The sequence below is a fragment of the Pelodiscus sinensis genome, chromosome Z (assembly GCF_052426305.1).
Source record: "Pelodiscus sinensis isolate ZL-2025 chromosome Z, ASM5242630v1, whole genome shotgun sequence".
Classification (NCBI taxonomy): Eukaryota; Metazoa; Chordata; order Testudines; family Trionychidae; genus Pelodiscus; species Pelodiscus sinensis.
This window is the reverse complement of record NC_143085.1, coordinates 14,781,731-14,809,134: the sequence shown is the minus strand read 5'-3', so window position 1 is coordinate 14,809,134 and position 27,404 is coordinate 14,781,731. Positions and strand designations below refer to the sequence as shown.

At 40.8% G+C, this 27,404-nt stretch overlaps 1 protein-coding gene across 1 annotated transcript in view; it reads left to right on the top strand.

Annotated features, from left to right (window-relative positions):
* The window catches only part of PPIL2 (peptidylprolyl isomerase like 2), a 160,706-nt gene that overhangs the window by 117,196 nt on the left and 16,106 nt on the right, over window positions 1-27,404 (top strand). Inside the window, exons 14-16 of the mRNA XM_075898287.2 lie at window positions 1,675-1,708; window positions 22,919-23,036; window positions 25,881-25,937. Of these exons, the coding sequence (XP_075754402.1) occupies window positions 1,675-1,708; window positions 22,919-23,036; window positions 25,881-25,937 (209 nt within the window). The remainder of the gene's footprint in view (window positions 1-1,674; window positions 1,709-22,918; window positions 23,037-25,880; window positions 25,938-27,404) is intronic.

Sequence of the window (27,404 nt, the reverse complement as noted above, 5' to 3'; positions counted from 1 at the left end):
GGACCCAGGTGGTGGGACCGCGGTGCGTCTTGGTCCGCCGCCTGTGTCTTCCTGGTCTGCTGGGGTGGGGGGAGGGGGGCGCAGCTAGTACGCCCCTCCCCCCCCCCCCCCGAGCAGACTAGGCTTTTCTCCGGACGCCTGTGGCAGAGCAGCTGGGGTGCTGCCGGGTTGCTCCAGTAGCGCCGCTCCTCGGCACTACTGGTCCAACCCAGCAGCACCCCAGCTGCTCTGGTCCTGATTCAGCCGCTGCTGGTCAGTTTCAGCAGCGGCTGAATCAGGACGCCTGGGGCAGAGCAGATGGGGTGCTGCTGGGTTGGTCCAGTAGTGCCGAGGAGCGGCGCTACTGGAGCAACCCAGCAGCACCCCAGCTGCTCTGCCCCTGGCGTCCTGATTTAGCCGCTGCTGAAACTGACCAGCGCTGACTACAGGAAGCCGGAGGCAGAGTTGCTCTGCCCCGGGCTTCCTGGAATCAGCTGCTGATCAGTTTCAGCAGCAGCTGACTTGGGGACGCTTGGGGTTCTTAAGTTGATTCTGTATGTAAGTCAGAACTGGCAGTCAGTTTCAGCAGCGGCTGAATCTGGACGCCAGTTCCGACTTACATACAGATTCAACTTAAGAACAAACCTACAGTCCCTATCTTGTACTTAACCCGGGGACTGCCTGTATATACATTTCAGTATATATAATATATAGAGCAGCATAAAGAGTTATTGTATGAACTTTTATTTTGTACTGTCTTCACCAGTGCTTTTTTGTGCATATAGTCAAATATCTAAATGAGTTGATGAACCCCCCAGAAAGATTACTGCATATTCCAGGGATACTGGTACTCAAACTTTTGTTGAGAAACACCGGTATAGGACGTTGCAGGCATTCTCTTGAAATGAAACAAACTTGTGTAACTTTCCAAAGCCCATTGAAGTCAGTGGGATTTTTTTCCCAGTAACTTCAGTGACCTTTAGATTGAGTTCTGTGATCCTAAAAAAAGAAAGTGACTTCTCCATTTGACAGCACTGTGTTCCTAAGTTTGTTTAATATCAACATTAAAATGGTGCTTTTGTGTGCTTTCACTGTGATTTTAGCAAAATTGCATACTTTGTCTGCTGATGTGGAGCAATAGAACTCAAAGTATTTTTGTGCAATTCCTGCATAAACAATGGATATCGATTGGTTTCATTTAAGGTTTTTTCTTACAATGCCTATAGTGAATATAGTGTGCCAAAAGATGGAAGCAAGTGTGGAAAGTTTGTTTGTTTTTTCTTGTTTGTTTTTTCTTGCAAGAGCTTTGATTGCAAAACTAAACGCTTTTCAAACTTTAAATGCAGTGAATCATTGACTGGGTAACTTGGGTCACAGCGGGTGATGGAAAAGATATTTTTCCATTAACCTGTTCAAGATACAGTTCATTTATTTTTCATTGGTTGTCCACAGGAGACCTATTATTGTTATAAACCTGCCACTCTTCTAAATGATTTTCCAGGAGCATATGACAACTAACTGATAAAAGAAGCCCCAAACTAGTTGTAATAGTTTTTTGTTTACTTGCCAACATGGTCCCATTTAGAAGTAAGAAAAGTTAAGCAGAATAACTCTTGTGAAAATTGTTTTATTTTGTATATTTAATAAATATTAGACATATTTTACTAGAATTAGTTTTTTGTTTTAATTTTGCAGATCCAAGGAGGTGACCCTACTGGAACTGGAACAGGTAAAAGAGAGAGAGAATGTTTGTGTATAAAAATATAGCATATATGGATACTAATACATTTACTAACCACATTTCTTCTCTTATTGCCCAGTATTTTTTATTGCAATTCATCAATTGTGTCCAGCTTTGTAGAATGAAACTCAAGAGATGATGAGCATATGGTAAATGTAGAATATATCTGTTTCAAAACTGTGTGTGCAATACTATACTTAAAATGTTCCATTAAGGTATTTCTATATTGTCCAACTTAAAACTTCTTCAACCTTTTGAAATGAAACTTTTAATCTTTCTGTTTTTCAAAAAAGTTTTCAATGATGTGACAACCAGTCTCCAAGATGTCATGGGAATTAATGTTGTATCATGCTTGAAAATGCAAAGTTCTGTATACAGACAGCTCTGACTAGCTGGTTTGTATGGAGAGAGAATTTCTTAGAATCTATTGTTCACAGTTCTGTCTGCTGAGATGTGTTATAAAAAGAAGAAAATACTGTGCTTTAAAGCAACATTTTTTGTACTATATATTAACAAAATGTTTAGGGACCTGTTGAGGTCTAGTTAGTGGCCAAATACTGTCCATTTTCCCAAAAATAGTCCCTTTGTTAGGCTTCTTTCTTTTTTGTTTTAACTTCCAGGGATCATTTTGTCACTACTTTTTCCTTCCTGTTCCTTCCTAGCCTTTGTGATCTAGATACAATAGCAACAGCCACTGTCACAATGCAAACTATAGCAATATATTAGAGCAGCTCCTGCTACTGCAGTAAAGGCTCCTCAGGACATTGACCATCCTGTTTTATATAAGATTACCTGCTGCTGTATATGGGCTCTCAGTACACCTATGCAAGTTAGTTTTGCCTGTTAACTATCAATGTCAGCCAGTTTCCACAGCTGCTTGTCAGACAGGCCCCAGGAGTTTCCCTACAGTTTGTTCTACAGCTGTTATATGTGTGCTGCTTACCCATCTACAGAGAGTATATTTATCATCACAAAATCTTTTCATCCAAAGGAATGGCTGTTTAATTGTTAAATATTTTAGAGTGTATTATTTACTTACGAATTCAGATCTGTTTGCACTGGCCAAGACTATATCCCTAATGAGCATGAAGACTTTAAATTAATGAGAGAATATGCAGCTGCTGGATCAGAGTGGTTAGGGATTCTGTATCTTGACTGTTGAAGTCTATGATAAGATTCGTTACCATATGTTTTGTTACTCATGGATTGTCAAGTGAAATATGATCAGATGCCACTAGAAGATGATTATTGGTTGAAGGTACCAAAAGGTAAACAAAAGAGGTGTTGGGGGGACTAGATAGATATACAGTACTGTAATGGGTTAGTGCTGTGGTTCTCAACTGGTGGTCCATGTCAAGAATTTGGTAGAGGGATAAAATCCCAAACCAGGGAGAATAATCTCTGGTTGTTTTCATCTTGTTTTCTTCTGTTTACTTCATTTTAACTGGATCTGCATATACTGTAGACCCGGGGGTCCACCAGGAATTTATAAAGCTGGTAGCAGCTCTCCTAAAACTGTCAGTTTATACCCAAGTATCTCTGACAGTGGCAGTAGCTCTTTAAAAATTTGCTGCAATTCAGGAGAATTCAGACATTACAGAAATCAGCTTTTCAAATGAAAGCACATATTGTTGCTTTTTGAAAAAAATCAGGTCTAAGTTTTTTAAAGATCTTAACTTGGTTCCAAACAGACATAAAACTTATTTGAAATACTTAACGTGCCCAAAGCTCTTAGTAGTTAGACTGCTACAGAATTCTCAAGTCTGTTTTGTGTGTATATTTTCATTAAAATTACAGAATATATACAATTTGCGGAGAGGATTTTCAAGATTTGTTCTTGATTACCTACCAGTTTCTGCACAGCTGAGTTTCACAAAGCAGTTTTTTATCCACTAAATTCAGTCACTATTTGCTATTGTCCTTTAATTGTTACATTTGATCTTTTTAAACTTTATTAACCATTAATCATCTGTGATTGTATGTCTTTGCTCACTTTATGTGCATCAGAAATAGTAAACAGTTACTATTATTACGTTTGTTTCTAAGCATGCATAGGTATCAGGGGTTTTTTTTGTTTTTTTTTTGGAAAGACTATCTCAATTTGTTACAACTTTCTAATTGAGATCATCCTGCTGAGATGAGTATATGAGTAATATGAAAATAAAGACCTTTAGTTAAGAAGGAAAAAAAACAATTCCCATGCGTCCTTCCTGTCTATAATTAGTTTGGCACACCATAAGGCAAATAAACATGAATTATGAAGTAATTGTTTTGTTGCTCTTAGAGCAGCAAGTTTAGATGCTATAATCAAAATATTCTAAACTCTTTCATTTCCCATTGATTAAATTGGAAAACTGTAGATTGTTTTTCCCCGTTGCTTTCAAATGTGGAGCTATTTTATGTGGAGGGCCTCAGTTGTTGAACACAGCTGCAATCCTGAGCTTTAGTTGTTTTGTTGCTTCAGAATAACAGATTTAATATGAAACAAGTTATATTCTGCTCATAAAATGGCTTCGTTCTCTTGAGTAGCTCTGAAAAAGGCCTGAATTATATTTCAAATTTGAACCTGATTTAAAGATTCAAAGTAAGTAATCTTCTGATTTCAGAGTCCTGGAATAAGTCATATACCATAGAATCACTTAAGAAATATTTGTTAGAAAATTAAGACAGGATATTAGGGTCTATTGGCAGGACTTGTTGCTTCCAATCCTGTATTATAGAAATATTTATTAAATGAATTTTACCAAAAATCCCACACTGTTAGCTTTTTCCAGTTGTTTCCTTATCAGAAGGCAAACAGATACTGGGAAAATCACAAAGGCTACAAACAACAAGGTATGTAATCTTAGTTGGTACCATCTCTCTTGTTTTTGGTTCTTTATTTGAGAAAACGAAAGAACAAGAATATTGTTGAAAACTCAATTATTTTATGTGTGAAGCTCATGCCCAAAGTGCATAAGCATATAGGGTAAAAAGCTTGTAGGTCTTAATTTTAAGACAGACTTAGGCACTTCTGAAAATTTTACTCATGACTTTGTAGCTGTAGTCCTAGTCTCTTTTTTTATGATACGTGTTTGGAGGCTTCAGAAAACAATTCAACAAAAAATAGCATTGAGTTTTGAGAAGCTTACGTTTACTGCAGATGACCTCAGGGAGGAGATACCAGTAGACGGACAATGGATGGTGACACAAAAGTAGAAGATGTGGCAGATGTGAAATTCATATGGTAGTGAATGATTTATAAAAACAAGTGGGAAGCCCTATGCACTTAGAGTTGGAGAGTAATTGAAGGGGAGCAGAGGATGATTGGAGCAGGGTATTCATAGTATTATAAGGTAGCTTTTAAAAATTGTTTTACAGCATTTTGAAGGGAGAGTTTACTACAAAGGAAAACATGTCTGCACTGTCTCTTATTCTGAGAATTTCTGAAAGAAAGGAATTTTGGTTCTTAGCAGTGGGCAGGTATATGGTAAGACAACTGCAGGTTGTACCTCTATAAACCAGAACTCTCTGGACCCGCAACTGGACCATGGACATTGCAGTATAAGAGAGTCCTGGCACTATGTGGGGGGTAGGGAGGAATGACATGTGGCTTAGCTGGCTACGGGGCAGGGGAGGCAAGGCCAGGCTTGGCTAGGTTGCACAGGGGAGCCAGGAGGCCTGGGGGTGGGGGTGTCGGGGAACAATTCAAGGAGGAGTAACAGCAAGGAGCCAGAAATGGCCTCGCCTGGTTCATAAAATCTCTCATCTGGGACTAGTTAGGTCCCAAGGGTGCTGGACCAGAGAGCTCCAATTTGTATATAGAGTTTGAAGAGTCTCTGATTCAGAGATGGGAAGTTCAAACTCTGACCTAGAAAATAGCTACATTTTTTTCTCTGTCCTGTGTTCATGGGTGTAGTGTCTGGACAAATAGCTTCAGGGAGCTAAAACAAGGATCAACTTAAGTTCTGTGTATTTAATTTTGTGTGTGTGTTAAGAGTCTCTTACTAGCCTCTGGCCTCCATTAGAAAAATGCTCAAGATTGGACAGTTTAATAAAGGGCTCAAGTCTTTATATGCATCTTGGATATCTTCGAGCCATTGTGGATATTTCTCTAAAAACATCCACTCAGTGGGCAGCAGCAGTCAAAAAAGCAAATAGAATGTTAGAAATCGTTAGAAAGGGGCTAGAGAATAAGACAGAGAATATTTTTTTCAGCTTCTATATAAAACCACAGTACATCCACATCTTGAATATTGCATACAGATGTGGTTGCTTCATCTCAAAAAAAATATATTGGGATTGGAAAAGGTTTAGAAAAGGGCAAAAAAGTTGATTGGGGGGAGTTTGGAATGGGTCTCATATGAAGAAAAATTAAAAAGACTTCAACTGCTCAGCTAGGAGAAGGAGAGGAGATTAAGGAGGGGGATATGGTAGAGGTGTATAAAATCATGACTGGTATGGAAACAGTGAATGAGGAAACATTGTTTACTTATTCCCACAATATAAGAACTAGGGGTCACCAAATGAAATTAATAGGCAACAGGTTTAAAACAAACAAAAGGAAGTTTTTCTTCACTCAGCATGCAGTCAACCTGTGGAACTCCTTACCAAAGGATGTGGTGAAGACTAGGACTTGAACAGGGTTCAAAAAAGAGCTAGACAGACTCATGGAGTTTAGATCCATCAATGACTATTAGCTAGGATGGGTAGGAATGGTGTTTCTAGCCTCTTTTTGTCTAGCAATGGGTGGCAGGAAAGATCACATGAGGATTACCTTTTGTGTTTGCCTCCCTCTGGGGCATCTGGTATTGGCCACTGTCGGCAAACAGAATACTATGCTAGATGGACCTTTGGTCTGATCCTGTATGGCCGTTCTTATTACTCCTGATAACACTAATTGGTGTTGTATGTGTAAATCCATGCTCATTGTAGCTTCAGGATTTGTATACCATGGACTAATATCATTGTCCCAAGTGTGAGGGTTTTTTTTTTTTCAAAATAGGTGTTCATGGGAGTTTCCTTGAATCATGCTTGTCTATTCTGAAACTTTCCCAAGAGAGTATATATTTGCATTATAGAAATCTCAGAAAGCAGGAATGGTTTGTTTCAGTACTTACAAGATTATAAATTTTCTTAAAATGAATTTTCAAACGACTCATAGTATTGGCATCAACAGGGCTCGCCAAGCGGTGGCAAGCCCCATTTGCCAGCCGCACGGCTCTGCGCATGCACAGATCGCTCTGCACCGGCTCTTCCGGGTTGTAATCTGAGTAAATTACATTATTTGTCGAGCCCTGGGCATCAACTCGTAGAACTCATACCCTGCTTTATGGGGTATATAACTCAGTAGTGTCAATGTGAAATTGGTGTTTATAAAAAGTGTTCAGCCTATGAAGGTTACAGTGGACTTAAAAAACCCCCCAGAGGATATGATTTTAATGCCTTTAAATGTGAATCATGACTTATACAGATTGCATAATGAAATATCCCCAGCTTGAATGGGAGCAACTGATATGATTAATGTTTTAAATTGTACTATACTTTTCAGTTTTTCCCAAAGGCAGTAGGCATATGACCTTAAGAATAGAGTTGATCAACACTGAAACCAAAGGAGATTGTTTTCATAGGGCTAAAGCAAGGCAGAATTTTATCAGTATGAGTAGCTAGTAGGGATGTTAAAACGTGTTTAATTAAGTAACCATGTAACTACTGAAATTTTCAGTGATTACATGCACTGAGCAGTTAGCTCCCTGGGAACCGGTGCATGCGAGGAGCCAGCTTTAAAGCCAGCTCCCACCTGTCCCCTCCCCAACCCTCCACACGGCTGCCTCTGCATCAGAGGCAGCAGCACAGGGGAGGGAGGAAAAGTGGCTCCTCGGCAACTCAGGGGTGGGGCTGGTTTAAAAGCTGGTTTCCTGCATGTACAGGGAGCGTGCATATAACCATGAAGGTTAACCAATGAGTCTGGTCTCATTGGTTAACCAATGCACAGTTAATTGTGTGCATAGTTACACTTTTACATCATAGGAGCTAGTTAAATTTTTCAGTTCTGTCAATATGAAAAGCTAGTGGAAGTTGTGCCTACCTGCCAGGTTTGGAAAAGGTATGACATTTCTACGTGGTCACCAGTTATGCACTTTGGGGGCAGGGAAGATATTTGCATAAAGCAAAAGGAGACATTAATTCTTGATAACAGCATCCTGTCTGCCTTCATTCTTCGCTCCCTGTCATTATGACCTATAAGTTAATAAATTTCATCTCTAATCAAAGTCACACTATGTGTACCTTTGAATTGGGGGTATAATTCCCTGCTTGAGGAGACATTCCCTACTAGCTGGGTCAAACTAATACAATAACAGAAGACACTAGCCACCCCAATTTATATACAGGCAGTCCCTGGGTTACATACAAGATAGGGACTATAGGTTTGTTCTTAAGTTGAATTTGTATGTAAGTCGGAACTGGCATCCAGATTCAGCCGCTGCTGAGTTGCTCTGCCCTGGGCTTCCTGGAATCAGCGGCTGATCAGTTTCAACAGCGGCTGAATCTGGACGCCTGGAACAGAGCAGCTGGGGCGCTGCTGGGTAGGTCCCCGCAGCGCCGCACCTCAGCGCTGCGGGGACCAACCCAGCAGCACCCCAGCTGCTCTACCCCAGGCGTCGGCGAGAAAAGCCTGGTCTGCTGGGGAGGGAGGGGGCGCACTAGCTGAGTTCCCCCCCCCCCCCCCACCCAGCAGACCGGGGAGACTTGCAGTCTAGACGTAGGAGGAGGCTTGCAGTCTAGACGTAGCCTCAGTCAGGTACAGGCAGTCCCCAACTTACGCGGATCCGACGTACGGGGCTTTTCTTGCCCCCGAGGATGCGGGCGGCAGGACCGCCCAGACGGGCCGCGGTCCTGCCGCCCGCGTCCTCAGGGGCGAGAAAAGCTGCTCCGCGTCTCCCTGGTTTGCTGGGGGGCGCCTCCCCAGCAGACCAGGAAGATGCGGAGCAAAGCCTCCGAGGACCTGGGCAGCGGGACAGCCCTGACGCGCCGTGGTCCCTTTGCCCGCGGCGCATCTGGGCTGTCCTGCCGCCCGCATCCTCAGGAGCGAGAAAAGCCCCGTACGTCGGATCCGCGTAAGTCAGGGACTGCCTGTAGCTGACTGAGGCTACATCTAGACTGCAAGCCTCCTTCGAAAGAGTGTCTAGACTACCATCAGTACTTTCGAAAAAGCAAGCTGCTTTTTCAAAAGAGAGCAGCCAAGCAGTCTGGTTGCTCTCTTTCAAAAAAGCACAGTCTGCATTACATAGCGCCTTTTTTCGCAAAAGCACTTTCGAAAAAAGGCAGTCTTCCTTGTAAAACGAGGTTTTCCGCAGTCGAAAAAAATGGTGGATTCTTTCGATTTACTTTCAATAAAATGCTGCAGCGGTCTAGATGCAGGGAAAGTTTTTTGGAGAAAAGGCCACTTTTTTCGTAAAAACCCTGTAGTCGAGACACATTCTGAGATGGCAGACATGTACTTAGATTGACTAGCTCCTTCGATTGTTTGCACTGGCATGGCTGCACTCAATTTTTAGAGCACAAGCTCATTAGGAGATAGCATGAGTATGTGTCCTCAAGCTGGGATTTACACCCCAGCTTCAAGCAGCTTTTCTAAAAAAAGAAAAAGAAAAGCCGTGGCCACCGTTATGTAAATGAAGCAAGGGAAATTCAAATCCCGGCTTCATTTACAATTTCGATATGTATAATTTACATCCCTTTATCAAAAAAGGGATGTAGTTAGTATCTACTCTGAGATGCAAACTACTACATATCTTCTGGATGAAAAGTAAGAAGAGAAATAAGGAGTTCAGTGATTGCCTCTGATCTGTTATGGACAGGATGTTACACATTACTTTGGAACTTGATGACCAATTAATCTTTGGGAAACAGATTGTAAAAAATGCTGCACAGTAAACATCATCTTTGTTTGTGGGAATTACAATAATGGTAGTGCTTTTCCCTTCCCATCATTAGAAATGTTAGATGATCATTAATTTACCAGACAGAAATGGAAAATCTTGTTTTATCTTGTACATTAGAATTCTAGTTGTTCAGGAACTCAGATACAGAATAAGTAGCCTTGAAAATTAGATAATTGAAATGACTAAAGGTAATCTAAGTTACTCTTTTTATTAATTAATAGGCAAATGTCTGCTGCAGGCTATTCATTTTTTTCATAGTGAATAATGATTGTTCTATATTCGGTAATTTTATTTGCTAACATATTATTGTTTAAAAACAAAGTTTAAAAAAAAACCAATCCAACCAAATCTTTGCACAGATTTTTAGAAAACACCAAGGTGGCTTTTTTTTTAACCAAAAACTCTTTATTCAGTACAAATGCACTGAATAGGGGTCCCCAGAGAAAGCTGAGTCCTGGGGCTCATGTTAAATGTGGATCATATGTGAATGCCTCCACCTTCCTCTGATTCTTAGTCCTGACCTTCAGGCCCCACTCGCTAGTTATGGCAACATTTGGTTTTAGTTTGTCTGCATCTGATGTTTTAAGCAAATCTAGGAGATTTTTAGGTCATGAACTGTGCAGTGGCTGGAGTTATTGTCTCATCTAATTAGATGGATTTCAGTCATTTAAGCTAGGTAGATTTAGTTTTCAGATTCATTTTAAAAAGGGCACAGCCAACTTACTAACCAATACCTGTAGCAAAGCATTTGGTATATCTCGAGAGGTGTGAATAAATGTATTGGATGCAATTTATTGAATTAAATATCCCAGAAAACAACATGTTAAACTCCAGATTTCTTTGTCCTGCTACATTTGAATTGATTTTTCCTGTTTCTTCCTTGTCTAGAAGAATTTCCATAGTTAAGGACAGCATAGCACAGGAGATCGGTGGGATCACCTAAAAAACAACATATGCCCATGCTTCTCCTAAGCAGTGCCTTTGAAATAAGGTTGTTACAAAGTGTGTAATTGACTAATTGTGTATTCAGTACAGTTTGTATCAAGTATATGATTACTTGATAAGGGCCCCTGCTTGTGCCTCTGCAGTTTAAATGTAGTAGGAGCCAGGCACGCATTGCTACATTCAGTCTGCAGAGGGGTAGGTCCAGGTCCTGGCACAAGCCAGGACTGCTGAGTCCCAGTTTGTACCAGGTCCCAGACCGCTGCACCTCTGCCTTCTAAATGTAGTTAGAGACATTTAAAAGGCAAAGCTGCAGCGGAGGTAAGTCCAAGACCCAGTGTGAGCTGGGACCTGGACCGCTGTGCCTCTGCCTACTCTTCTCTCCCCCTCACCCCTGACAGTGCTGGGAGGAACCGTCTTTTAAGCCAGCTACCTACTTTGAAAAGGTACGACATAAAATCTAGTCTGTTGGGCAAGCTGTATCTGACCTTTGGGAAGTATTTTTTATGCCTCTGCTTTAAGCTTTCATACCAGTTTAAATTTATTTTTCAGCATGAGAGAAATATATGTATCTCTAATCTGGATTCAGTATTTTATTTTTTTTAAGACATTTTGCAGTATTAACTAGCAAACCATATACATATGATATGATATACTTGGAGTAACTCCTCTGTCCCTTCTGCTTGTCACCCAAATAGCAATAGCAGTTTGGGTGATTTGTTTATTTACTCTGTGGAAGTGGGATGCATGGTTGGTTAAGCCTAGGGGAGTTAGAATAGAAGTAGTGATGTCCTTTACTGTTCCTGTATGTTTAGCAGAAACTTGCACAGTGTTCCATGGGGATAAATTTACTAACATGCTCCACTGTGTTTTTATCCCAGGTTTTGTTTACTTTTCAGCCAAATACTAAATCCTGCTTCCCAGAGCTAGTAAAAGTCCAGCTTTATAAATGCACATATGTTTAGGAGAGGACATAAAAGTTCTCTATGACATAACCAAATTCAGTATTTTGTCCTGAAGTAAATCTGATGTACATTGCAGCTATACCAGGAATCTTCTTAATATTATAACCTAGCTCTAGCCAGTAATGTGGCTGGAGTTCCTGATAGTTGTTGGGTGGAAATGTTTGCTTCCCAGTTGCAGTCTTCCATATTGGCACCTTTGCAGGGTCTACACAGAGAAAAGGAATAATCTGAAATCCTTGAAAAGACGTGATATACAACACCTTTCATCAATGAGTAGCAGTCTAGGCTAGTGAGCAGGCCACATGATTGGCCTTCCTTCATCTCAATGGGCCACAAGATTGTTGCAACGAGGACAGTTTTCCAGGAGAGGTAGTTTTACTGACTGTACTTTTATACTTAGAATTTGCAGGGTGTACCCATCAGACTGTAGCAGCATTTGGACTAGATGCTCGGAGTGCACAGCTCTCAGTCAATGTTGTGTGCAATCAGTGCATACTTTGCTTCATGTCCCCTTTATTCAAGCGTGTGCTATTTTTGTAATACCAGTAGGGGAAAAAACCTATGCTAATGAAAACCAGCAGAATTTGGCATCCTGTACATGGGCAACTGTAAACAAAATGTCGCATGTGTTGTACTTAAAAGAAGTACTCGGGATCTTTTTCAGAGGGATAAGGCAACATGCCACATTTATTGATCGCACATAGAATAATCAATACTTATCATATGCATATGACACATCACACTCACAAGCACACTCCAACTTGTTGTTACCAAAAGCTGCTCCCCCTAACTGCACTGGCCAGGTGAGTTAGATGGCGGAGGGGGTGGAGCCGGGCTTCTGCTGATCTGGATCGATGCTCCCATGTTGACAAGACGAAAACCCAGCGTCCCTCTGCAAGATGCCTCCTATTTATCCCTCTCATGAAGCCAATTAGTCATCAACTGGCCTTTCTTAATGCTACTTCAAAGAGAATACAGGACTATGTAGCACTTTAAAGACTAACAAGATGGTTTATTAGATGATGAGCTTTCGTGGGCCAGACCCACTTCCTCAGATCAAATAGTGGAAGAAAATAGTTACAACCATATATACCAAAGGATACAATTTTTAAAAAAAAAGAACACATATGAGAAGGACGAATCAAATTTCAGAACAGAAGAGGGATGCGGGGGGGGGGGGGATGTCTGTGAGCTAATGATATTAGAGGTGATAATTGGGGAAGCTGTCTTTGTAATGGGTAAGATAACTAGAGTGTTTGTTGAGACCAAAAGACATTATCTTACCCATTACAAAGACAGCTTCCCCAATTATCACCTCTAATATCATTAGCCCACAGACATTTACCTTCCTCCCTCTCCCTTCTCCCCCCCCCCCCCCCGCATCCTCCTTCTGTTCTGAAATTTGATTTGTCCTTTTCATTTTTTTAAAATTGTATCCTTTGGTATATATGGTTGTAATTATTTTGCTTCAGCTACACCAGACTAACACGGCTACATTTCTATTACTACTTCAAAGAGAGTTCTTCCAAGGCCAGGCACTTGCTGCTTGACTCCCAAGGCATCTGTCTGTCCAGTCTTCTTAATGAGCTCACTTTGCAGGTATTGTCTTGGATCTGGCTCCCAGACCTTCTCCGCCCTTGCAACTGCTGCTGGAGGTGCTCCCCTTTCATTCTACATTCACACACCATTCATTTCAACAGGGCAATCAAGGAAAGGGGAGAGCTCAAAAGACATTTTTTTCTTACAAGATCTATATATCTTAATACAAAGTTATAGGAAAAATGTTAGAGATATTATAACAAAACTTAAAGATATATCTAAAAGGACAAGATCTTAATACAAAGTATAATATCACAGGGATTTCTCTACACTTGGGCCACACATAGAATCCCAATGGGCTGCAGGTTTGCTCACCACTGTCTTTGATGGTTCTTAAATTCATCTTCTTCCTCTGCTGTCACATGCATCTGACGAAGTGGGTCTTTTCCCATGAAAGCTTATGCTCCAATACATCTGTTAGTCTGTAAGGGTACGTCTAAACTATATGGCTCCGTTGACGGAGCCATGTAGATTTGTTTTTTGGCAAAGGCAAATGAAGCCGCAATTTAAATGATTGCGGCTTCATTTACATTTACATGGCTGCCGCGCTGAGCCGACAAACAGCTGATTAGCTGTTTGTCGGCTCGCGCGCTAGTCTGGACATTCCCCCTGTCGACATCAAAGCCCTTTGTCGGCAGCCCCGGTAAACCTCATTCCACGAGGTGTAATCATTTAAATCTCGGCTTCATTTGCCTTTGCCTATGTGTCTAATCTACATGCCTCTGCCGACAGAGGCATGTAGTCTAGACACAGCCTAAGGTACCACAGAACTCCTTGTCGCTTTTGCAGATCCAGACTAACACGGCTACCTCTCTGATTCATGAAAGTTGTTCTTTAATAGTGTCATATGTAATTTATTTTTAAAGTATTTTTTCTCTCCTTCATTGTTTCCATTCCTGATAGAAAGGGTTTGGTCTTGGACTGTAGGGAAATTCCAACCCTTGTGAGTTTCATTCCTAAAATAACCTGTGCTATTTCAGGGTACAGCCCTTAATATGAGAACTGCACATGAAAAGAACCTCAAAAGAGATTGCTGTTTTAACTAGAATCCTACTCTCTCAATCATTGATTGGATGAGGTGTTAAACCTGTGTGTAATGTATATAATGCATATATAGTTATAGTTAGAACAGCTCCAACTGGCCAGGAGACTGACAAAGTTTTAATGTAGCACTGGTGTGCGCTTCTATTGCTGTCAGATCTCATGGTAATGATTCATTAATGAAGCTGCTGTGATGATTTTAGTAATACATTTAAATGGCAGTGATGTGTACTGGTAAACAGTTCACCTCACGAGAAACTGTAGCTTTGCGGAACAAGAAAGATTGAATATAACATGGAATAGAGGGTTCTTAATGGCTCATCTATGTTGGCAGAGCTATGCCAACAGGGTAGCCAGATGTACATTTACTTGAAGTTTTAATATCTGTTTATCAGGCTGAGTTTATTCCCATAAGCCTTACACTTAACATTTCAGGGACACAGTTGAGAGAGATTTTATTACCTTTTCCAGAGCTGCAATGGAATTTTTTTTTAATAAAATAAATATAAAGGCAATATTCAAAACAATCAGCTGAATCGTGGCCATTCTTTGTAATGATTAATTATTTGACAAATGAATTTCACATTCATGATCTAGCTATTCCTGTTGCTCATAAAAACAAACTGGTTAAGCATCCTGAATAATTATTTCAGTATTTAGAGTGTTGCCAGTTCCTGTGCAAATGAAACAGCTGTTGTGCATTCCCAGTGTTCCAAATATAAAAGGAGAAAGTGTGGTGGACAAAAACAGGTTTAATATCACATCCACTTTGGTGAAGTAAGATGGAAGAGACTTTACACATTTTTAAAGCAGTGCTGGAATGATACTTCTGTGGTATTTGTACCTGATCAGAAATTTAGTTAACTAGATTCTCTTGTGCTCCAATCTTCATGCTGCTGGCTGCAAATACTCAACAGAGAACCCACCTGTCAGATAGGAATTCCATAATGGTATAAGGCACCACATCCAACTCCTCCTCTGACCATCACCACCCTCAAAATAGGGACTATAGTCAGAACAGAGCTCAGATCTATGTTTCCAGCCCTCCCCTGGCATAAGACCTCTAGGAACCAGCTCTATAGTAGCCCCTGTTCCTGCATTGGGTAGAGCTTGGTATAGGACAGAATTAAGCTCCAGTAATATATTTATCTAGTAATATATTTCTCTCTCATATCAGCATCTCTGAAAATCATGCATATAGCATTTTAAGTTCAGAACCCAAATTTAATTGGCATTCTTCAAAATGCATGTCTCCATCTGTGAAAGTTGGCAGAACTTTACCTTGCCTCATGAGGTGAAGGGAGGATTTAATCTTTGCAAAATGTTTTGAGAGTCAGGTGTCTTGGATGGAAAGCTCTATGCAAGTGTCATGTTATTACCAGGTAATTTATTCTTTTGAGTGACAAGAAAACTATACAAAGTAAGCCATGGTTTTATGAATTGGAGCCCTCCCACTTCTTTTTCAGTGCTTTTCTTTGCTCCCTCAAATTATTTTAAAATCACAGCAGTCATGAGTGATTGCCAGCCCACGTGTATTTTTTCTGAAACCTTGCATATACTTTAGGCGTATCTCTTCAGTTTGTTGCAAAGGGCTTATATAAGTGGCTGATCACATTGATTTACAAAGAATTTGTAAATTTTGAAAAATAATTTCTTTGGGCGGAGGCAAAACCTTCCTGTTCATCAGATAATGAACTCATTTCAGTTAGCCTGGAAGTATATTTTGTCTTAAACCACCCTTATGCATTGGTACACTAGATGTCAATTTGCATCTTTTTTTACCTTTTCACCCTTATCACAAGTTGAGGCTGTGATCTTGAATAACTAACCAATGCTATACCTACGGCTGCCGTTCTGAATAAATATTTTTTTAAATGCCCATCTGAGCTACATGGTTTGCAGTTTCATCTTTTTTTCTGTCAGAAGTAGGTAGAAGTCATGCAGTTGCAAAAGTGAAAAGAAAATGCCTCTTCTATTTTTTAATAGAAGAGACTATTTCTTTCACCTTTGCAACTGCATGATTTTTATTAACAACTTTGGCATATGGATCACACTTACTATTAATTTTGAATTTTAGTGAAAGTTCTAGCCCCTTTAGATTGGTTACCAATATCCTGCTGATTTCTATTAACTTGTGCAAAAATTATTTGTGGTTTCTGAAGGCTTTAACCTTACACAAGATAGCTGCAGTCATCAGAGGCAGATGAGTATATTTTAAAAGCCCACCCCAAGCAAAATCTTGAGCAGTGTGGCTATAAGTGACAGAGCTGCTCAGGATAAGGTTATATACATTAGCTCCCTAACTGCCATTCTCTAAATACCTGATCCTGCAAGCGGTCATATCCACGGGAAGACCTGTCTGCTCCCAGCTGGAGTCCGATTAATTTGCATGCAACTATTTCTGAAGCCTGGTCTACACTACAGAGTTAGCTTGATGCAAGGCAGCTTACATTGACCTAACTCTGAAGGGTCTACACTAAAATATTGCTTCTGCCAGTGTGACTTGCCTTCTCTGCCAACTTAATAATGTTACTTCATGAACAGTATAGTGCTTCAGGTTAACATAAAGACAATTGTATTATAAACTGTTGAAATCACATGACTAGTCACTTCTGCACAACTCATTTGCCCCTATGCAACACTGCAAACCTTTCCCAAACCATCCCATGTTAGATGATTGCAAGTTGCACAGTGGGATAGCTATCTGTGGTACACTGCTATTTGCATTGAGAACACACACCCCTGACACAAGGTGTATAGTGTTCACACGCAAAGGCGATTTTAATTATTGCAGTGGCTGTACATCAGCATAACCTAGGTCAACTGAATATTCCTGTGTAGACTTGCCCTGAGACTGCTTTGTAGCACTTTTCATGTAAGGATCTCAAAGACTCTTTGCAAACACTTACACAACAATTCCCCTGCGGGGAAGGTGGGTTTTTTTTTAGCATCACTTTAAATACGGGTAAACTGAGAGGAAATATGAATTAGTGGTTAGACTACTTGGGAGACTCAGAATCAATTGCCTGCTCCACCTAGGCTTTCTGAATGACCCTAGCCAGGCTACTTTGTCTCAGTACTGCACATTTCCAATTGTAAAATGGGGGGGATAGCACTGTCCTACCTCCTCATGGTGCCGTGAGGATAACTGTATTGAAGATTAAACAAAAAACAGGACTATGTAGCACTTTAAAGACTAACAAGATGGTTTATTAGGTGATGAGCTTTCGTGGGCCAGACCCAGTTCCTCAGATCAAATAGTGAAAGAAAATAGTCACAACCATATACCAAAGGATACAATTAAAAAAAAATGAACACATATGAAAAGGACAAATCAAATTTCAGAACAGAAGGGGATGAGGGGGAGAGGTAAATGGCTGTGAGCTAATGATGTTAGAGGTGATAATTGGGGAAGCTATCTTTGTACTGGGTAAGATAATTAATGTCTTTGTTTAGACCTAGGCGTAAAGTTTGAGACAGACCCAAAAAAACCAACAATAGAACACCACTTGTCATCACTTATAGCCCCCAACTTAAACCTGTCCAACACATTATCAATGAACTACAACCTATACTGGAACAGGATACTAAACTCCGAGAGGCTCTGGGAGACAGACCCATAGTCTCCTATAGACAACCACCTAACCTCAAGATGATTCTTACCAACAACCACAGGACATACCACACTAATACCAACCCTGGAACCTTCCCTTGCAACAAACCTTGTTGCCAGCTTTGTCCACATATTCACTCTGCTGATATCATTGGACCTAATCAATTGAGTTATAAGATCAAAAACACATATTCCTGCTCATCCAGAAATATAATTTATGCTATCATGCCGAAAGTTTCCGTCTGCTATGTACATTGGAAAAACATCTCAGACACTTCGCCAAAGAATCAATGCCCACAAAACAGATATTAGACAGTATCACAAAGAAAAAACAGTTTCTTGCCATTTCAACCAGAAAGGACATTGTCTCAACGACTTAATTACCTGCATCCTGCTTCAAAGACCTTTTAACACCAGACTTGAAAGAGAATCCTCTGAACTGTCATTCATGCTTAAATTCGACACTTTACGCCTAGGTCTATACAAAGACATTAATTATCTTACCCATTACAAAGATAGCTTCCCCAATTATCACCACTAATATAATTAGCTCACAGACATTTACCTCCCCCCCTCATTCCCTTCTGTTCTGAAATTTGATTTGTCCTTTTCATGTGTGTTCATTTTTTTGATTGTATCCTTTGGTATATATGGTTGTGCCTATTTTCTTCCGCTATTTGATCTGAGGAAGTGGGTCTGGCCCACGAAAGCTCATCATCTAATAAACCATCTTGTTAGTCTTTAAAGTGCTACATTGTCCTGTTTTTTGCTTCAGCTACATTTCTATCACTGTAATGAAGATTGTGGGGGTTATTTGAGTAACTTAGATGGATGCCAAGAGTTTGAATGAGTTTCCCATTCAATAAATATATTGCTGCCTAGGTCTCCTTGAATCTCCACCTCCACTCAACTCATCTTTAGGGATATAAATTCCTGTTTAAGTTAAATGTAATGTTTAACCAGTTAAGTGATTAAAGGACGAATGGGCAGGGGTCAGAGGGAGGCATCTCCTATCTGGCTGGTTGGGAGCGACCCTGCTATAGCAAAGTTGAAGCACCCCTGCCTGCAGTACAGCCAGGCTCAGCCTGTCATAGACAGGGGCTGCTCTAGCCACCTGGATCCTGTAAAACCATTCACATCCCTACTGACCTACACTGCAGAGCTTGCTACAGACATAGTATGTGTTCTGTTTAGAATTTCAGCCTCAAGGCTCCTAGATCAGTTCTGTAGAGACTCTGCCTTTGCCCCCATCTCTTAGGCCAACAAATGAGCTTTGGAAACAGCTTTGTCATGGATAAGTGGAGGCACTGAACTGAACATTGAAACAATTTACTAAAATATTAGCTTTTCAGGTAGTTAAAAGAAACTGAAACTATTATGTACCTAAGATTTCTAGCCCTGTGCTTATCAACTTGAATGAAATCAGGGGCAGATATAGGGCATGGCGAGCGGGGCAGCAGCCCCAGACCCCGCACTTCAAGAAGCCCCACGCATGCGCCGTGGCGCCACCATGCATGCGCCGTGTCAAAAGGGGGCCCCGTGAAATTGTGCTGCTCTGGGCCCCGCAAAATCATCGTCTGCCCCTGAATGAAATCATAAGAAAATGAATATCACAAAACATTACAGTCATGGCTCGTTTCTCCTGTCAGCATGCTGTTCCTACTGTTTGCTTGTTGGGACCAGGGAGAACAGTCTGTCATGCACAATTTTCCTCTGTCCTTTGAGTTGCTCCTCTGGCTTTATTCTCCAGTTGGTGACACCATCTTGACAGTAGTGTAACTTCAATGCCTCACACAGTGTCAGAATCTTGGCCACCCATTAGTACACTCTAACCCATTTGTATACATGTTTCTGAAAATTTCTAGGAAGCATTTGTCCCTCTTTTTTTTTTTTTTTTTTTTTTAATTGAGTGTCAGTACACATTTGTTTGGCAGTTAATTAGGAGCTTCTTCAAAGAGACTCTGAAGTAAAAATTTTGTTTCCTAAGAGAAATTGAAATGAAATTTGTTACTTGTATACAAATGGATCCAATTTAGGCAGAGCGTAAAAATGGAGGACTTACTTCCTTACTCCATTTACACCAGTTTGATGATGCTGTAAGGCAGTGGAGTGAGTTTACGCCAGTTTGACAATTGTTATAGTATCAGGCTTTTGGGGACTGCAAATTTAATTGGCTGATCAAAGTAGCAGTTCAGAGAAAGATGGGGCAATTGTGATTGGCAGGGGGACAGTCTCCTTACCCTAACAAACAAGCAGTAGCCAGAGCATACAAGTATGTATTGTCTTTTTGTCCAACAGTTACAGCTTTTCATGGCCTTGCACATCTAGTTTGTGTTTGGATCAGAAATGAATGAGATGGCATCATTCAGCTTTATTAACAGGTCGAACAAGATTAATTTTCTTCATGCAGTTTGATTATTTACAAATGCAGGAGCACTGTTTTTTGAAGCAGAGCTGATAACGTATAGTGCAAGTCTACATTTGGCAGAAATCTTGCTTTGTCCCAAGAAACAACCCTGTTCTCTCTTCCAAAGACCCATACAGATCCACAGCCAAAACTATCTGCTTGTACCTTAAAATGCAGCTTCTCTCCAATTTCTTCTGACTCATTTCAATTGCTTAAACACACATACAGGCAGCCCCTAGCCCTTTTGTGGAATGACTGGCTAGGACAGCATGGGGCATTAACCTCACAATACCCATTTACGGTAACTGCTTTTATCCACTCTTTCGGTAGTGTTCCCCGACTTCAAACATCCTTACCGACAGGCTAGTACAATATACAAATATACAACTCCTTTTAAAAAAGATTGCTTCAATTTTTCAAAAATACAAGGGGTAAATACTCCATACATTTACGCTATGTCTAGACTACATATCTCTTTCGAAAGAGGGATGTAAATTAGATCGAAATGGCAAATGAAGCCGGGATTTGAATTTCCCATGCCTCATTGCACAATGGCGGCCACACATTCTTTTGAAAACAGGTATTTCGAAAGTGAAACTGCTATCTAGAGGCATTTCTTTCAGGGACGAAAACCCTTTTTCAAAAGATCCTGTATTCCTCAAAAAATGAGGAGCTGTACAATAATTTTTTGAGGAGTACAGGATCTTTCAAAAAAGGGATTTTTTTCGAAAGAACCGCGTCTCGACCGTGGTTTCATTTTCGAAATATCCATTTTCGAAAGAACGTGCAGCAGCCTTTATGCAAATGAAGTGTGGGAAATTCAAATCCCAGCTTCATTTGCAATTTCGATCTAATTTACATCCCTCTTTCGAAAGAAGGATATAGTTTAGACATGCCCTTATGGATTCTCCTTACCTCATATGTCAGCTCCTAAACCATTCCCACCGTCACTTCCTTCTCCACATCTTCTATTTTGGGATGGAGAGATGGAAAGGGAAAGAGAATTACAAGCAAAGTGCAGTACTAGCTTCTAGGCAGGATATTCAGTTAAGCTGTTTACATCTGATTTACTCTAGAGTAAAACTGTTTCTCAGAGGAATTCTCTTCAGTGTATCAAGGCTGACCACTGTTGTAACAGCTTACTGATCTCTTGTACACCTCATATAACACAGTGAGAGATTTCCAGATAAAGTCACACTAAAGTTCATCTGATCTTAATATAATCAAGAAGCCAAATATCAAGGATGTAATCAGTAATTCTTTACAGGAACTCCCCATGGTATTAGAAGAGTCTCTCTTCACCCCTTCTTGTCAAATTGCATAGCTGGCAATATTCAGCTTTATTAACAGATCTTTTGAACAAGATTAATTGGGTCCGTAAGAGGTTCAGTTTCTCCTGAGATTTCGCATTTGTTTAGATCCATATGCATCTGCACTTACAGCTGTCTATCTGCAATGCTTCATTATTAGACAGTATTATAAAGTCTGTATGAATAGATTTCTCCAGCGTCTCTTACTTGATACACATTTCCGTTTTCTGTACTAGGCTTCAGATAGCAGCCTGTTTCCATTCTCCTTGGTGGATATTCTCTCTGCTTTGCTGTCGAACTGCATCATAACTTTTTTCCTATGTATATGGGCAAATAACCATTGAATATTGCTGATCCAGTAGTGAATTACTCCTTTGCAAGTGATATGGTTACTCCAGAGAGTTCTCAAACCTGTTCTATCTGCTTCACAATTCTTTTATTTTTTTGTTTGCTTTCTTTCTAATCGTGTGCAAAGATGAAATATTCTTCATGGTTTGTCAAACAAGATTATGGAGTTGACTGTAAAACTATGGAAATGACTCATCTCAGCATTTTGATTTTTTTTTCTTATTGGGAGTGATCCTGGATGAAAGTGAAAATGTCAGATCTGTCACAAATAATGTATAACAGCCTGGAAGAGAGATCTGCAGTCTTAGCCCCTTTTTCTATCTGCTGCTTGTGAAAAGAAATAAGTCTTAGGGGACCAAATTCTCAGCTGATACAAATCTACACAGTTCCCCTTGACTTCGATGGAGCTATGTCTCTTTACAGCAGCCAAGAATCTGGTGCAGAATGTCTGTTATCACATCAGTTTGAATGAAGTATATCCACTTATAATGTGTCAGATTGCTTAGTTAGGCGTTGAACTTCTACATTCTTATTGATCCAATAAAGGTGTATTTAAAGCAGTAATTTAAAGCTTTAAAATGTATTCAAACCTGACAGTAACAGCATATCCAGAAAGCAATTAAACTGATAATTTTCTGCTCATTGCCGCTATTTTTGTGAGGAAAATACCAGGATTTAATGTCACACAAATAAGATTGTAGTTTGATTGACCATCAGTAAAAAATTAAATCCCTGAGAATTGGTACCCAGAATATATAATGCAGTTGACAGTCTTATCAGTCACAACTGATGAGAGCAGTGTGCGTGCAGCATGTTATGTTGAAAATTCCAAATTTTCCATGGGGATACTCAGGCATCAAAGTGGTAGTGGGAAAAGAAATTAAAATGTCTACAAAGAATTCAGGAGCCTCAGAAATCTGAGCACAGTAGCAACACCACCAGTAAGTATAAGTGCCGGGAGCAATTTAAAAGGCAGCGAGAATATTATGAAAAGAAAACTTATAAAGACAACAAGAAAAGAGTTCTTTGTGTTTGTTTTGTTTTTTAGGAGGAGAATCCTATTGGGGAAAACCTTTTAAAGATGAGTTCAAGCCAAATCTGTCCCACACTGGACGTGGCATACTTAGCATGGCAAATTCAGGACCCAACAGCAACAAATCACAATTGTAAGTGGTCTCTTACAATTTTATGAGGGGTGTCTTATATAGCTAAGAAAATAAATGTCATTCTATGAACTACCCATTAGTATGTATGCACCAGAATAAAAAGCTTTGCCAAGTAGCTTTGCTTTGTTTTGTTTTGACTCTCCTCGTGGATGATTAGCTTTCAGTATTTTGTATTACATACTCAAGTATTTTTAATATACTCTTATCTGATTCCTGCTGGTCTAATTATTGTACAGCTGAGAATAAGATGATACAGATGATGCATAAATAAAATTAAATTTAATGTGTACCCCTTGAGAGACTCTGACATTAAACCAAGGTTTTCCAAACCTTTTCATGGGGTTAACCACATTTTAATAGAGAGATTATCTTGCAAATGGCATCTCCTCCCACTTTGTCACACAGTTTCTTGTTGCAAATACATGGAAAAGTGCTATTAGGAAAATATTTTATTTTTAGTTGCCTGTAATGCTGTATAACAGATGAAAACAAGGAGAGACAGCACTAGCCACTCTTCATGAACCATCAGTGTCCACAGACCATAATATGAAGACTTGTGCAGTTATGGTTGGAGCTTCCAAAGAAATGTTAAGCCATTCCAAAAAGTTTTAGTAATTGAGCTTACCTTGCAAATAATATCTTAGACCCTACATTTAAGTTTTTCATAACTTTTAAAAAAACATAATTGCAGTCAAGGTTGTCTGTGTTTCATTTCAGTGAAACACATATTCTGCTGTGTTTGCAACCTAAATATGTCATTACTAAATAAGAAAGGAGAATTGTTAACAGGTCAGTACAGTTTCATATAAACTGTAAAAATAAATATTGTAAATGGTGAAAATTAATTTTGAAAATTGTTGCTGACTTTGGATGTTAAAAATAGTTTATTTTAGTAATTGTGTAGTCGCAACAATTCTTAGCAGTTACACAGTTGCTAAAATGCTCCTCCCACCAGGAGCGAGGCTGGCAGCCAGTGTGCTCACTAGGGATATGAAAGACTTATGCAAATGCTTATAGGATAGTTGACTAGTTACTTCCCTTCCCTCTCCGCTCCCACTGCCTCTATCAGATAGAGGCACCAACGGGGGAGGGAGGGAGGAAGAAGAGGAGTACTTCAAAGTGGCAGCACCACATGGAGCCTGGGGTCAGCTGCTCCATGCAGCACTGCCACTTTGAATGCTGTGGGGAGGCTTCTCATGGCATCAGGCTTCTCATGGCATTTCAAAGCGGCAGTGCCGCGGGAAGCCTGGGATAAGCTGGGGACTCCCCAGCTGACCCCGGGCTCCGTGCGGCATTGCCACTTTGAAATGCCACCATGGTGTTTCAAAGCTGCAGTGCCATGGGGAGCCCAGGATCAGCTGGAGGATCCCCAGATGATCCTGGGCTCTGTGCAGCGCTGCCACTGCAGCAGTGTTTCTAACCGGCAGCACCACATGGAGCCTGGGGTCAGCAGGGGAGTCCCCAGCTGACCCTGGGCTTTGCGGCTTTCGCCTTTGAAGTGTAACAATAGCTTTAGACTGTTGCTACACTTCAAAGGCGGAGGCGGCCTGTTGACTAATCGAATAGTCAATGCAAAAATGCATTGACTATTCAATTAGTCAGTTACCTGATGGTTAACATCCTTAGTGCTCAAGGCCCCGCTCCTGATCACTCTGCTACAGAGGCAGCAGTGCGAGGTGGCAGCAGCATCCTGTGGAGCTGCCTCTGTGTGCAGGGTCTTTGAGCCCCCAGCAGATAGGGGCTGAAGCCACCCTGAAACAGAGGCAGCAGCACTGGCCAGCAGGCAGGAACCAATTTTTAACCTGGCTCCCCACATGAACCAGCTCCTGCCTTCTTCCTCTCACTGCTGCTTTTGCATCAGAGGCAACACTGCGAGGTGGAAGGAGGCTCCCCTGTACACGCTTCATTTAAAACTCAGAGTGGCAGGCGGACTACCTGCTAACATCCCTAGACTGCTGACATAGTGTGACACTCCGTTAAATTCGTTTCCAGTCACAAAATCCTGGTCTGTATAAATGTATAAATCCTGGACTGTATAAATTCCTAAGTGGGAGTTATAAGGCTTTGCTGATCTACAATGGCACTATTAAAATCTGAATGTTCACAGAAGATGATGTTCAGGCTTAGTCACAGAATTTGTATAAGCTACTGGTTAAAATGGTAAATAAGGTAATGTGCGAAAAATTGGAATAAAAGTATCAAAAAATAAAGAAGTAAAGAGCTGGCTGTTGTCAGATAATGTCCACAAGCTGAAGTACGGTAAGAGTCATTCATTGTACAGTAAAACTCCAATGGTCCGGCACTCCTGATGGTCCGGCACCATCAGGAACCCGGAAGTGCTCCAGGTAGCCGGACCAACCCGGCAGCACCCCAGCTGCTCTGCCTCAGGCGTCCCCAAGAGCAGCTGGGGTGCTGCTGGGTTGGTCTCGCCGTGCCAAGAGTTGGCGCTACCGAACCAACCAGGCTGCACTCGAGCTGCTCTGCTGCAGGCGTCACCGATTCAGCTGCTACTGAAACTGACCAGCAGCGACTGAATCGGGGACGCCTGGGGCAGAGCCGGACTATCGGAAGGGGGGGCTATGAGGGGTCTGGGGTGGCATCTCCCCCACCCAAGACCCCTTATAGCCCCCCCTTCCGATGGTCCGGAATATCTGATAATCTGGAACCCCCTGGGTCCTAAAGGTTCTGGATTATCGAAAGTTTACTGTACTCCCCATTGAAGGGAGATGGTTAAAGTCTCATCATACTGGATTACGAAGTTTTTTTTTAAATATAGTTGGCTTTTAAAATATTGTTGAATCTTGAGGGTTGTATTTTGAGTGTCATGTTTGTATTTCCCTTCAGTTTTATCACATTTCGCTCCTGCACATACTTGGACAAGAAGCACACAATTTTTGGAAGGTAAGAGAAGAAATAGAACTACAACATGCGTATAGTACATCCTGTGTTCTTTCATGGCATAGAGATGAGTGTTGTAATTTCTACACTTGATTTAAGCAAAATCCTGGTTCAAGAGCAAATTCTTATCTCTGAGTCTCAATTGGCATGTAATCCTCTTTTTTTCCATGCACGTTTGCTGATTTCCCACTCATTTTTCTGAGTCTGAGATATAGAAATAGCCTTTTAATATCTAGTTTTGTTCACTTTTCTTTTCTTCTTTCGCTTATTTTGTGGCAGAGTGCACACCTATTGGCCTTGATTAAGCAGGGGGGATTCCAGCACTACCACCACCAGTCAGGCATCCTTTTGCCATTATTTTTCTCCCTGGCTACTCTTTCATCATAATCAGTAACCAAATTATTGAGTTATTTTCTGTTGATGGGAGGAGTAGTCAAGAAGAGAACAGTCAGCACTTGAAAAAAAAATTTACACGCTCTTCATGGTGGCACAAGAGAGAACCTATTTAAAGCTCTGCCTTCATCACTTCAAGAACTGTCAACCAATAGGTCAGTCACGACTCAGGGCTTCTTTTGGAGAGCATCAAACACTGAGCTATTGATGCACTTCTCAGAACCTTTTACTTTGTACCTGTGTGTCATTGCTATGACAGTTATGGCAATTTCCTACAACATTCCTGAGAAACCTTATTGAACTAAGTTTTAAGTATTGGTGAGATCCTTTGTATTAAGTGAATAATTTATGCATCCTTCTGGATTGGAATTGTTTGTAACCTCCTGGGAGGAGAGATGTGACAGATGAGAGACCTGGTGGTTCAAAGGACTTCAGCAAACAATGCGCTAGACAATAATGGATTTTGGGAATAAAAAATGGTAAGTGATTAAGAACATAAGAACGGCCATAAAGGTCTGTCTAGCCCAGTATCCTGCCTGCTGACAGTGGCCAATACCAGATGCCCCAGAGGGAAGGATCACAATAAGTAATCCTCACGTGATCCCTCCCGTCATCCAGCTCCAGAGAAACAGAGGCTAGGGACACCATTCCTACCTATCCTGGCTAGTAGCCATTCATGGATCTAACCTCCGTGAATCTATCTAGCTCTTCTGGGAATTAGGTAGGGAGAGCTTTTCCTGGCTGCAATTTCCCCACTTCTAGTTATGCAAAAACCCAGCCTTTATAAGCTATGGCCAGTGGAGTTGACCTTTGTCTGCTAATCTCTTGTCACATGAGGCCAAGATCCAAGGCCGAAATGATATAAAGGAAGGGCTGCATAGTTGTTCTGGTTTTGAATCTGAGGCAGTTAAGGTATGTCTACACAGCAGTGTTATTTCAGAATAACTCTTGTTGTTCTTGTCCGCATCTACACTACAAGCACGCATCTATACTACAAGCAGTTATTTTGACATAATGTCAAAATATGAGTGAACTGGAGGACTTCTTACTTCAACTCCTGTAACCATCATTTTACGA